The sequence below is a fragment of the Canis aureus genome, chromosome 2, assembly GCF_053574225.1.
Source record: "Canis aureus isolate CA01 chromosome 2, VMU_Caureus_v.1.0, whole genome shotgun sequence".
Lineage (NCBI taxonomy): Eukaryota > Metazoa > Chordata > Mammalia > Carnivora > Canidae > Canis > Canis aureus.
The window spans coordinates 86,127,025-86,140,794 of NC_135612.1; the positions used below are offsets into that span (position 1 = coordinate 86,127,025).

General features: G+C 49.7%; 1 protein-coding gene across 1 annotated transcript in view; it reads left to right on the top strand.

Moving 5' to 3' along the window:
* Nucleotides 1-13,443, top strand: part of LGI2 (leucine rich repeat LGI family member 2) — a 33,298-nt gene extending 19,855 nt beyond the window's left edge. Inside the window, exon 8 of the mRNA XM_077880851.1 lies at nt 8,042-13,443. Within this exon, the coding sequence (XP_077736977.1) occupies nt 8,042-8,859 (818 nt within the window). The 3' untranslated portion in view covers nt 8,860-13,443. The remainder of the gene's footprint in view (nt 1-8,041) is intronic.
* The last annotated feature ends 327 nt before the right edge of the window (nt 13,444-13,770 follow it).

The following is a 13,770-nucleotide window of genomic DNA, read 5'->3' on the forward strand; positions in this document are numbered from 1 at the left end:
CACGCACACACAGGCACACACCCATCCATGCACGCACACACAGGCACACTCTATGGCTTATTCTTGCAACCCCCTTGCCGGATCCCGGTGATCACTGCTTCCTTTTAATAAATACAAACAAAATAAGAACAAATGGCTCTCTCAATTCATGCCTTTGGCTTGAGACCTGGTTAATGCCTCTTTCTATGTTGTCAGGAGCCCAGTGTTTTTGTGCTACCAAAAATGGGCTGTGTACTTGCTTTTTGTTTTTAATTTGTTTTTTACTTGCTTTTTAAATAGGTAGGAAAAGTCAGACTAATCTTTTAAAGACTTCTCATTTATCAAGTGCACTCTGATAATAATGCTGACTTCACGGACAGCACCACGGTGGCCCAACTGTCGCCCTGGGAGAGGATTTCCTTTAGTGGTTCCTGCTTTGGAGTTAGAGCTGTAATTTGCTGTTGTGGCGAGAAGCAAATCACGTAGAAATCCCGGATGAGGAGGCCCGTAGGAACCTCTCAGGTGCAAAGCGGTTCTGCAGCAGGTGCAGGGGTGTAGGGAGGCAGGGAGAGCATGGTTTCATGACTCCCTGCCTGAGCAGAGATGCTAATGAGCCTAATCTCCACTGCAAGGAGAGGTCTGTGAGAGCCCCAAGCACTCCAGGAGTTCCGAAGATGCCCTGGTGGGTGAGCCTCTGCTGTGTGGCCACCTGAGCTGTGCTCCCCAGAGCAGCCCCGCTCCCTCCCAGCACACAGGCAGCCCAGAGCACTGGCTGCAGGTGAATCTGCCCAGGAAGCTGAGGCCTTTGTCCCCTGGACCCAGGCCAGAGGGCGAAGGGGGAGACATGCTCTCCACCTGCTTTTAGCTTCCCTCTTTTTCTAGGTGTAGAGGTTAGGTGAGGGATGAAGGGGCTGGCCCCTTGGCCTCCTCTCCTCCCACCCATGCTGGGAGGTGGGAGCACGGGGAAGCTTTGCTTCATGCCCAGGTAGGCTGCGGGAGGGGGGCTCCACACCAGTGCTTGTTGCTGAGGCTGGTTGCGGGCCTGTGAGGTGCCAGGCACTGGCTTGTCTCCTTGGAAACTCCCAAGAGCCTCTTGAGGGATTAGGGTGGGTTGCCTGCCCGCAGGGGGCCGACAGAAGCCCAGCTCAGTAGGAAGGTGGCATAGAGATGATAAGGAGCTCAGGTTTTGAGCACTGATGAACGGGGATGGGACTCCCACGACTCCACCAGGTGCTGAGATATAATATGGGCCGCGGCCTCTGGGGCTCGGTGTTCTCTGTAGAATGGGCAGTGCGTGTACTTCCTATGGACGTTGTGAGGATCGGTGAGTGCCAGGCACAGAGCAAGTGGTTCTTTTAAATTAATTTTTTTTAAATTTAATTTTTGCCAACACATAGTATAATACCCAGTGCTAATCCCATCAAGTGCCCTCTTCTGTGCCCGTCACCCTGTCTCCCCATCCCCTCCCACCTCCTCCTCCTTCTCCTGCTGCAACCCTTTGTTTCCCAGAGTCAGGTGTCTCCCTCTCTAATTTTCCCCACTCAGCTTCCCTCCTTTCCCCTATAATCCCTTCCATTATTTCTTATATTCCCCATATGAGTGAGACCATCTGACGACTGTCCTTCTCCGACTGACTTACTTCACTCAGCATAATCCCCTCCAGTTCCATCCACATCGAAGCAAATGGGGGGTATTTGTCCTTTCTGATGCCTGAGGAATATTCCACGGTATACACAGACCACAGCTTCTCTATCCATCATCTGTGGATGGACACCGAGGCTCCTCCCACGGTGTGGCTATTGTGGACATGGCTGCTGTGAACATTGGGGTGCAGGTGCCCTTTCACCTCACTGCATCTGTATCTTTGGGGTAAATCCCCAGGAGTGCAATTGCTGGGTCGTAGGGCAGCTCTATTTTCAACTTGTTGAGGAGCCTCCACACCGTTTCCCAGAGTGGCTGCACCAGCTTGTGTTCCCACCAACAGTGCAGGAGGCTCCCCTTTCTCTGCATCCTCGCCAACACGTGTTGTTTCTTTCTTGTTAATTTTAGCCATTCCTACTGGTGTGAGGTGGGATCTCATTGTGGTTTTGATTTGTATTTCCCTGATGGCAAGTGATAGGGAGCATTTTTCCACGTGCTCCTAGGGAGCAAGCACTTAACTAACACCGGCTTCCTTCTCCCACTTTCCCAAACAAAGAGATCAGGGCTCAGGCATGTTTTGTTGGATCACTTTGGGGACAGAGCCCAGAGCCTGTCACTGCCTATTCCTCCCTTAGGTTGGCCTTGGTAGGAAGGGACAACACTGTCCTCCACTTGCCCTCCTGACAGTCTGCACCTGGTCACATCCCTGCTTTCATCAAGTCATTCATTTGTTCATTCATTCATTCATTCATTCACGACTTCTTGAGCACTTACTCAGAGCTGGCACAGTCGAGGTGCTAGGGCCATAGCCATTCACAGGCCAAATGAAAACCTCCACCCTCAACGGGTTTGTATTATAATGGGAGCAAAAGACCATAAACAAGACAAAGAATTATGATACAGATAACGCATCAGATAGCAACACCCTAAGAAAGGGAAGGAAGGTAGGGATGGGAGTTTTGAAGAGCCGGCCGTGGGAAGGTTGACATTTTAGATTGTGTCTGGTAAGGCCTCATGAGGAAGGTTGTTTGAAGACCAATGGGACGGGAGGGCTTGATCCATGTGGACAGCGTGGGGAGGAAGCATTCCAGACAGAGGCAACAGCAAGTGCAAAGGTCCAGCGGCGAGAGGATGTCTTCCCGGTTTGGGTCTTCCGGGGGCCCGTCTTGGCCTGAACAAAATGCTCCAGAGGAAAAACTGTGGGAGACAAGGTCAGGGGGGCAAGAAGGACTGAACACGGGGGTGCCTTGCAGGTCCCGGGAAGGACTTGGGTTTTTAATCCGAGTGCTCCGCAGAACTGCATAGGGCTTTGCGCCGAGGTCAGCAGGGCTGCCCAGGACGAGGCAGGGGCCTGGCGTGGGATGCAGGGCTGGGAGTAGCCTGTGTTGGGGACAGGGGACGGAGGTCGAGGCAGAGCACCTAGCTGAGGAGCTGTTGCAGGAATCCACGCAGCGCTGCTGGCCTGGGCCCTACACAGGCTGCAGCCGTGGTGGGTAGGAAGCGGGCAGCAAGGTCGCCGTGGGAGCAGCCAGGGCCAGGGCCAGGCCTTGTTAGTCTCTGGGAACTCCTCAGCCCCCGTCGTTCTCCACCTTCTGGGCGGTGGGCATCCCATGGGAAGCCCCCCAGGTCCCCTTCATAGCCAAGCCTGAGAAACAAGTTACAACAGGGGGGCAGTTAAGCCCTCGAGCTCCAACAACGTCAGGCTGGTTTTTTATAAAACCGGTGACCTTGGCCACGTTAGTTACTTTCTAGCTGGTGACCTTGGCCGTGGGAGTTACTTTCCACGAGCGCCTTTCACCTGTGGAATGGAAGTAGCATGAATTCCCACTTCATCCCACAGCGGGTTTACCATCGGGTCGGACCCGTGAGAATTCGATGGGGCTCACGTCTGTAACGCTTCGCCCAGAGCTGGGCACAGTGACTCCTCCGCGAGTGTCAGCTGTCACCCAGGGGTGACAAAGGAGCAACCCTCCTCCCCGCTCGCAGACCCTAAATCTCTCACATCAGTTAGACTTGTCCCTGACTTCCATCAGCACAGGAGGGGAGGGGCCGGTCTGGGGTCTGGGCTGCTCCGGGGGCGCCAGGAAGAGGTGGCCACAGACGCAGCGTGGGGAGGGGGCTGGCTGGAGCTCAGGCCCGTGTGAAGGGGAGCCCTAAGCACACACGTGCCGGGCGGATGACAAATGGACAGGCAGGGGCTCGGCCCTGCGGCCGCTCGCCGTGAGCTGGACCAAGGTAAACACCGGCCTGTCCTCCCTTCACGGGCCACATGTGGCTCATTTGTCATCTTGTCTGATCTTGGAGTGATCCCGGAGTCTGCAAGGGCCGGGCAGGGTGTTCTCCACCCTTGCCTGGCCCGACCGGGTCTCTGAGGGGCGGGAGGGGCCCCCATGGCTTCCTCGACATCCTGGGGAGCCGGGTGCAGAAGGGCCGGTCCAGCCGGGTCCCCACTTCCAGGGGGGCGCAGGAAGCCACGGTCAGGTTCACCCCGAGGGTTTGCACGTGGTGTCTTCTCCTTCTTCGCCTCTCCATCTCTGCTCAGCAGTCCTGTTTTTGGTTTATTTTGTTTGCCTTTTTTTTTTTTTTTTTTTTTTTTTTTTTATTTTTTTTTTTTTTTATTGGTGTTCAATTTACTAACATACAGAATAACACCCAGTGCCCGTCACCCATTCACTCCCACCCCCCGCCCTCCTCCCCTTCTACCACCCCTAGTTCGTTTCCCAGAGTTAGCAGTCTTTATGTTCTGTCTCCCTTTCTGATATTTCCCACACATTTCTTCTCCCTTCCCTTATTTTCCCTTTCACTATTATTTATATTCCCCAAATGAATGAGAACATATAATGTTTGTCCTTCTCCGACTGACTTACTTCACTCAGCATAATACCCTCCAGTTCCATCCACGTTGAAGCAAATGGTGGGTATTTGTCATTTCTAATAGCTGAGTAATATTCCATTGTATACATAAACCACATCTTCTTTATCCATTCATCTTTCGTTGGACACCGAGGCTCCTTCCACAGTTTGGCTATCGTGGCCATTGCTGCTAGAAACATCGGGGTGCAGGTGTCCCAGCGTTTCATTGCATTTGTATCTTTGGGGTAAATCCCCAACAGTGCAATTGCTGGGTCGTAGGGCAGGTATATTTTTAACTGTTTGAGGAACCTCCACACAGTTTTCCACAGTGGCTGCACCAGTTCACATTCCCACCAACAGTGTAAGAGGGTGGTTTGTTTGCCTTTTGATTTCTCTGTGCCAGGTTTGTTCCAGCCTATAACCTCTCTTCCTGCATTAAAACAGACACACACACACACACACACACACACACACACACACACACACGATGATCTCTGCTGCTCCGCACAGTTCCATAGACTAAAAGTGTTCAGCTGGACAGAGGTATTCCAGACCATCTCCAAGAAAGGAATTATTTCTCGCAAGGCCCCTGAGCTGCGGCAGACAGGCAGGCCTGGAGGACGTCCCGGGCCGCAGGGACCTCCATGGGAGGCCACTCAGGAAGGGGACCAGGAATATGTACTCTCAATTACTGTTGGCAGGGTGGGAGTCAGTGCAGCTTCCCAAGAGCCATTTGGTAGTTGAAATCCAGAAGCCTTAAAGGCGTGCACAACGTTTACCCCCAGCGATGCCTGTTGAAGAACACCGCCAGCTGGTTTTCAAAAAAGACTCCCCTACAAGGAAACAAGTTACTTACAATAATGCAAAGCTAGAAATAACTGCAGTGTCCAACAATAGGGGATTTGTTAAAAATAGACCACAGCCATGCAATGGACTACTGTACAGGACTTAAAAACCAAGTTGTAAAAAAAAAAAAATCAAGTTGTAGAAGGTGCAGGAACAGGGGAAAATGTTTACAACATAATGGTCACATGGGAAAGAAAGGCTGTATAACGCTCGTGCATCCTATAAGCCCAAATTTATTTATTTATTTGTTTTCAAAGATTTTATTGCTTTATTTGAGAGAGAGAGAAAGCACGAGCAGGGGTGGGGGGCATGGTTGGGAGGGGTAGAGGGAGAAGCAGACTCACCGCTGAGTGGGGAGCCTGAGGTAGGGCTCAATCCCAGGACCCTGGGGTCATGACCTGAGCTGCAGGTGAATGCTGAACCGACTGAGCCCCCTGGGTGCCCCCCAAATTTATTTTTAAGAAGTACATTTGAGTATGTATGTTGATAGATTAATGATTAAGGAAATATATCAAGACGTTAAATACTTTTTCAGCTTTGCAGTACAAGTAATTTTGATTTTTCTCTTTGTGCTTTTTGGTATGTTGGTGGCTCAGCGTAGACCGGAGCCAGACTACCCTGATTTAGATCCCGGGCTCAACCACATACGAGCTCTGTGGCCTTGTATAAGTGTTGCTTACCTACTCTGTGTCTCAGTTTTACTGTTTATAAACTGGGGATGGTGATGATGATGATGATAATACTGGTCTTACCAGGTTGTTGTCAGGATTAAATGAGTACATACGTGTAAAGTGCTTAGTATAATGCCTGGTCATAGGACATGCTGTGAATGCTACCTATTATTTTTAAAATTTGCTTTTTGGTGAACATCGAAAGCTTTTATACTCAGGGGAAAAAAAGGAATAATTAGCTGTAAACAAAAGAAAGGAACCAAGTTCTTGCAAGAAGGACTAAAATCGTGAAAGAGAGCAGTAAACATCACTCTAAAAACCACCCGCTGTCTGCTCCCAAAGTTAATACTAAGGTCAGGAGGAGGATCATTATCCTTGTAATTTGCAGACCAAATTCACTTTGGTCCACATTGCCTAGAAAATCAGGGAAAAGAAGTACCTTAAAAAAAAAAAAAAAGAAAGAAAGAAAAGAAGTAACTTTTAATCCAATAGCCTAGATGGAGGGTCCATACTCTTTGTGATGTGAGTGGTCCTATTGCTTGCTGGCTGGAGGAGGAGGTCGGGGGAAGGCCTGGGGGTCCGGGTGCCGTGTGGGAGAAGATGGTGGGAGGTGTTGGGACAGGAGAGCTCCCCCTCTCCAGCAGAGTTCTGGGTGGGGGGCGTCCTGAGCCGGGGCATCCTCCGGGTCACGGATCATCCTACAGGTATTTACACAGCGCCTGCTATGGGGCTAGGTCTCTCCGTTACCAAGACAACTGTTTCAGTGATCCAGGAAGGACAGCTGCTCATTGTTGACCACTTCTTGCTTTGGGCGGGGGGGGTCGGTTCTCAAAACACCAAGCATGAATTTTGTCACTTAGTCTTTACCAACCCTGGAAGGGCAGTGCTAATAGCATCCTCATTGTAGAGACGAGGAGCCTGGGTGCAGAGAGTTGACTGGCACCGGGTCAGAAAGCTTATAAGGAACAGGCTGCATGTCAACGTCTGGGCCACCTGGTCTAGAGTCACAAGGTTGAATGCCCCCCCCCCCCCCCCCCCCCCCCGCCTCCGGTCGGCTTCCTTGGCTCTGGAACCCAGAAGAGGCCAAACGTCTTGAAGAGCCCCGCTCTGCATCTTTTTCCCCTCCTGTCTCTGAGCCCTGACTCCTTACTTTTTACCCTCCTGTGTTCCCATGCCCCAAAGAGAACCCCATTTGTTTCATTCCACTGTCTCGAGGTGGGAAATACTCTTTTTGACTAGAAGGAAGACCATTCCTGTGGGTCTGTGCGCTTCCTGAATGGTACTCCTGCCTCTAAAGATACCGGAGGCCAGGAGACCAGCCCTGACTTATTCCTATGCAGATACATTTTTGTGTTTTGTTGTGTTTTGTTTTTAAAGATTTTATTTATTTATTCATGAAAGACACACGGAGAGAGAGGCAGAGACCCAGGCAGAGGGAGAAGCAGGCTCCATGCAGGGAGCCTGATGTGGGACTCGATCCCGGGTCTCCAGGATCACGCCCTGGACCAAAGGCGGCCACACTTTTGTTTTTAAAAATGTTTTGATTGTGGGAAAATATGCATAACATAAAAGTTAACCGTCTTCACCACTTTGCAAGGGCGTTAAGTGCACTCACGATGTTGTGCAAACACTCTCTGGAACCCTTTTCATCTCAAAAAACTAGATTTCTGTATCCATTAAACACTAACTCCCCGATCTCTCCTCTCCCCCAGCCCTTGGCCGCCTTCTGGGTCTATGAATCTGACTTCTTTAGGGACCTCATATAAGTGGAGTCATATATTATTTTTTTTGTGACCATCTTTATTTCACCTAGGATAATGTCCTCAATGTTCATCCATATCATCATGGGCCATATGTCAGGATTTCCTTCCTTTCAAAGGCTGAATGGTGTCCCATCGTGTGTATAAACCACATTTTGGTCATCCATTCACCCATCCCAGGCCCCTGGGATCACACCCTGAGCCGAAGGCAGATGCGCAACCACCGGGCCACCCAGCCGTCCCCGGAGGACCATTCTTACCTAATCCCCTCTCATTTCTCTTGGGGCACAGGTCAGTCCATCGTGGGCTGTAAGGCCATCCTCATCGACGACCAGGTTTTCGTGGTGGTGGCCCAGCTCTTCGGCGGCTCCCACATCTACAAGTACGACGAGAGCTGGACCAAGTTTGTCAAGTTCCAGGACATCGAAGTCTCCCGCATTTCCAAGCCCAACGACATCGAGCTCTTTCAGATCGAGGACGAGACGTTCTTCATCATCGCCGACAGCTCCAAAGCCGGCCTGTCCACCGTGTATAAATGGAACAGCAAAGGCTTCTACTCCTACCAGTCTCTGCACGAGTGGTTCAGGGACACGGACGCGGAGTTCGTGGACATAGACGGGAAGTCGCACCTGATTCTGTCCAGCCGCTCCCAGGTCCCCATCATCCTCCAGTGGAATAAAAGCTCCAAGAAGTTCGTCCCCCACAGTGACATCCCCAACATGGAAGATGTCCTGGCTGTGAAGAGCTTTAGGATGCAGAATGCCCTCTACCTTTCCCTCACCCGCTTCATCGGGGACTCCCGGGTCATGAGGTGGAACAGTAAGCAGTTTGTGGAGATCCAGGCTCTTCCATCCCGGGGGGCCATGACCCTGCAGCCCTTTTCTTTTAAAGATAATCACTACCTGGCCCTGGGGAGTGACTATACGTTCTCCCAGATCTACCAGTGGGATAAAGAGAAGCAGCTATTCAAAAAATTCAAGGAGATTTACGTGCAGGCCCCTCGCTGCTTCACGGCGGTCTCCACTGACAGGAGAGATTTCTTTTTTGCATCCAGTTTCAAAGGGAAAACAAAGATTTTCGAGCACATAGTCGTTGACTTAAGTTTGTGAAGGGGGTGATGGGGGCCTTTAAAGATGTGTAGCCCTGGCTTAGAAGCAAATGGAAAGCCAAGTTCAGAGCTCTCAAATTAAGGACGCATTTGGGGAAATAGAAGTTTTCAAAATGTTAGAACTCACGTCTTAATCAGGGATTGCACTTACTGGCTAACTGCATGACATGTCCAGTCTCCCACCCGGAAAGGCATCTTCAAGCCTGTTCTCTCTGAGGAGAGAGTACCACAGTAACTCTTACCATCTAGGAAAGTAATGTGCTTTTTTTTTTTTTTCCTTTTTCTTTCTTTCTTTTTTCAAATGAGGAAGGAGGAAATCAGATAAGATGGAACAGCTCTTAGGATGAAATCAAAAACAAAAACAAAAAAAGACCCAACGCGCTAGGGGCCCTCCTCATTCCATCTTAGCCATCTTTTTTGGTAAGAACTCTTCAAGGCAAAGTCAGCGGAAAAGATTTGCTGATGATTCCTTTAAAAATCTGATAACACTCAGCAATGCTATTTTGAGCCATTTCAGTTCCCCGAACCCCCCTTAATAGCAGAACGTTGGCCATCTCATTGGCTCCCGGGGATGCTCGTCGGGGGCGGCATCAACGAAATAATGTTGGACGTGGCTCCCTCTGCCACAAAGAAAATACTCTGCTGACACGTGTCCAGGCCCAGCCCGGGCTGCAGGCCCATGAGTGAGACAAAGGTGTTCTCCCCTTGTCCCTGGGGTTCAAAGCCGACCCCGTGGCGGCCCGAGCAATACTGCTTGTTAGATGCTCTCCATGACTCAGCTGCTTCCCTGAACCCGTTCTTTGAGTTTGTGGGTAACCAGCAGACAGGCCAAAGACTGAATGGTGCTTTTTTATCCCGTCCTTTAAAGCAGTAGGACAGGTATTTCCATCGGATGGGCATTTGGTAGAATTGTTGAGGGAAGGTTTTGTGAATCAAAGAGGACTTTACACAAGTCTCGATGCACTTTGAAACCTAGAGGTGGCCCTTTGATTTGTGCATGCCTGTGCCCTCGGGGCAGCGTCATATTTCGAGTCATTGAATACCAGACTCCCCACCTGCCCACCTGCCTTCCATTGTGCTCACACAACGGTCCTGCTTTGTTGATGTGCTGTTGCTGCTGCTCCCAGCATGGCCCTTCTGGAGGGGCTCTGGCACCAAATTGCAGAACCTGAGGTGGTCATGACACCAGCGCCCCTGTCTTTCCCGGTAGTTTCCCCAAGGAGAGCCCCCAGGGGCTCACACGCTGACGTGGGGCTCATCCTGAATAGGCTAGCAGGGGGCGGGGGATCATCAGAGCCCAGCTTTGGAGCTAGGCACGCTGGATCCCACAGACCAGGTCTGCGCTCAGGGGGCCTGAGGGCCTATTTCAAAATGGGCTTCTGTGGTGTGGATTGTCGGGAAGCCCCGGGGGCTCTGGTTTTGTGGTGGAAGCTCCCCAGTGGATGCTGTGCCTGACTAGCTGGTTCTCTTCAGAGAACATGAAGTGGGTTTTAGGAGAGCCACCCGACAACATCTCTCGGAGCCCCCAAAGCAGCACGATCGTGTTGCAGTGCAGTGTTATTCTTTAGCAATCGTTTGCCAAGTCATGAGCAGGGAGATGTTTTGCCACAAATATGAGCGTGGTGTTGTTTCTGGTTTCCGCAGTGCCTATCAAGGCCATAAATAGCATCGAGGTTGCCAGAGCACTCCTGGGTACGATCTGGGCCGCAGGCTGAGGGCTTCCAGCCGAAGACACCGGGGATTTTAATGAACTATAAGTGGCCCACACATAGTAGCAACGCTGCTTGACACTTTCCTACTGAGCACCAACCACACAGGAGAAAAGTGGTTTGTTTTCATTTTCTTAAGCCCAAAAATCACTCTTCTGCATTCTTTTGCCTTCCTGGTTGATTTGAATTGACTACAAATGCCCAGTATCCCCACATCGGAGGCTGAAAGTGGGACAGCCCTGCTATTCCTCTGGCTGTTAAGATGGGCAACAATTCTTTCTGGCACATGGAACCCCTCAGACAAGCCTGGGCGGAAAAACAGGCCCTTGGCAAACAATGTAGGGGACATTTAGACAGTGCTAGCACTTGTGCCAGGTCGAAATGATGTTCCCGATTCCAGTCTCCTGTGGAGAAGGCAACGGGGGCATCTTTTCACAGGGCTGCCTCTACGGAACAGGGCACCAGCTCCCCGGCCTCACCTCTGAGGGTGAAGTTCCTGGAGAAACCATCTGCATTCACCATGCTGGTAACCATTGCCTAGAATCTGGAAAACCAGGGAACATGGGGTGCCGGGCGGGGTGGGTAGGGGTGCTTGCTGAGTCCAGGTGAGACATTGGCAGGTGGAAGGCACATCTAAGGAATTGAGGGTGAGGTGAGGGCAAGAGGGTGGGTAGTCCCTGCAGCTGCAGTCAGGTTCTCTTTTTCTTTTTAAGAAACTAGACCAAATCAGTCTGCAGCCTACCAGCCTCTCCGCGCTGAGGGAGGAGATATTTGTTCTGGCCGACTTGCTAAAAGGGTGTAGATGTTCTTGGCGCAAGGTGGTGGAAGCTTTGCTTCATTAATCTCACTGCTCCATCCCAAGAATCCCTCAAGTTTTAAACAATTTCTGCCAGAAGTTTTTTTTTTCTTCCAGTAATAATGTAAGACAAAGTGAAACCCCAACAACATCAGAAAGCCAAAGCAGAGGGACACGTGAGACCATCCCCTGTGGAGATAGTCCCCGGAAGGGCTGCTCTCGTCCATTCCTTCCCATCACCCATTGGTTTCCTTCTTGTCAACCTGCTGCTTCTTCACAATCTCTGTGGCTAGGATGGGTCCCTCTGTGTCGCCAAGTGGCCACGCCACACAGCCTTAAAGTGTGGGATCAGGAACCGATCTTCACCGAGACTAAAAGCAAGCCTTAGGTGTGAATGGCACGGTGTTCTCGGGCAACGGGTAATAAGACCACCCTGCATTTCAGCAAAGCCTTATGTTTTCTCAGTGTGCATTTGTGTCCATCTCATTTGTTCATAAACAGTTCTTTAGTCTATTGGCAGGCAGGCATTCTGATTTCAGAGAGAATGAAACCGCTGCTAAAATCTAACTCAGTCGCCTGCTCAAGATTATCCAGTAGTGAGTGGCAAAGGCAGACCTTGTCCCCTTCCACCACCACCACCGCCCACCCCCCTGCACAAGCAGGCTTCGTATTTTCTTTGTGACACTCTGACATGCCTTCCAAATAAAGACTTTTTATCATGATTCAGAATATAGCAGCACCTTGAGATAAAGTAAAAATATACAACAAAATATGCGTAGCCAGAAGGAAAATAGTGCTGAATAGACACCATCTCATCTACTGGTCCCTTTAGCAATTAAACACTATGGGACTACTATTACACACAAGGCCACACTCTTGAAAGTCTTCCAGAAGTTTCAGATAATTTTCCGTTCCAAAGAGTGTTTCTAGCTGGCACGGTTTGCTTCTCCGCAGCCGCCTCCCCCCAACAGCGATGGGGTGCGGATATTGGGGTCCAGACACATCTGGTTCTTGTCACAACGTCCACAAGATAAACAAGAAGAGTTCTATGGGGGAGGAGCAACTAAAAACTCGAATGCACGAGCGATGATGAATTGCTCCAGGTCATAATCAGCCTTTGGGGAGCACGCTGGAAATGCCAGTGTTGCATTTTTCTTCCCCATGGAGTGAGAGGCTGTGTATTTTTAGGAAAGAAATCAGCGTGGGATGCAGGAGGTTTGGCTGCCAGGAACACTCACGATGGAAATTTCTCTGACCGTGGGTTTAATGAAAGAGAGATGAAGGTCTGCAGGAGGGGAGTCTATTTGCATGCCACCTAAAGAAAATCTCCTTAGCCCAGGCTTCCGGATTCTTCTGCAGAGGTATCAGCCCCTCCGCTGGCAGTTTTGGAAGAGAGTTCTTTAATTAGGCAGTGGCCAAAGATTGTATTGAGCAGAGCTCTGGAGTGGAATGCAATAATCTAGTTGTTGACACAGTGAGGAAGGTGGGCCAGACGTAGGACAGTGTAAAGGGAATGGACAGAAAAGCAGGGCAGATGGCTGTGGAGGAAACTCTTTGGGGAAAGTAGAAATAAACTAGAAGAAAGGTCACCGTGGTTTCCTTTGCCTCAGCCAGGCAAGTAAAGGATGGACGACTAGGCAAATTAACAATTATTAACAAAGAGAGCCAATTGTAATGCTAATTGACGTAATTGTGTTGTAAAGCTACTGAGATCTAAACCTAGCCAGGTACTCTTATCCTTAGGTTATTTCATTGTATCAGAATCTACTTTTTTTTTCTGGTAGGAAACTATGCATTCCCTATCCATCCCTTTGACTATCAGGAATGTATAAGAACTGTGATAAAATAAGCCAATATGCCATTTGGTACCATTTTTATGTATCTTAGATGCATAACTTAGGTAAAATAAGAATAGTTTATATGTATATGAAAGTAAATTTTGCAGTATGCAAGCTACAATGGATGCATTTTAAGGCTGAATATATATTTAGCTCTTTTTGGTAAATACAGTTAACAAACAACATGCCTCTTAATTCGATATATCTTGTAAGTCTATGAATAAAAAGTAGCTCATGCCTAATATGGCTTTGATCTCTGGTTTGCTTGAATATGGATATGCCTGCTTGAGTCACAGAGTTGAGGGCACTGGGCTATTGTGGAAGGGCGGAGTCTGCCCATTTATCCTTGTGGCTTACTACCCATTTAAATGGGAAATGGGGACTGCAGGAGACTTTTTTTTTTTTTTTTTTTTTTTTTGAGACTTTTGCTTCTACTTGCAAACTAAAAAGTCACTAAAAAGTCCCTGAGGGACTTCCCTGATCTGCAGAGTCATAATCTTGACAGGCTGACAAAGAACTCTGGGGATCTTTGGGCATCCTCTGATTCTGTATGGTGAGAAGATGAGGTT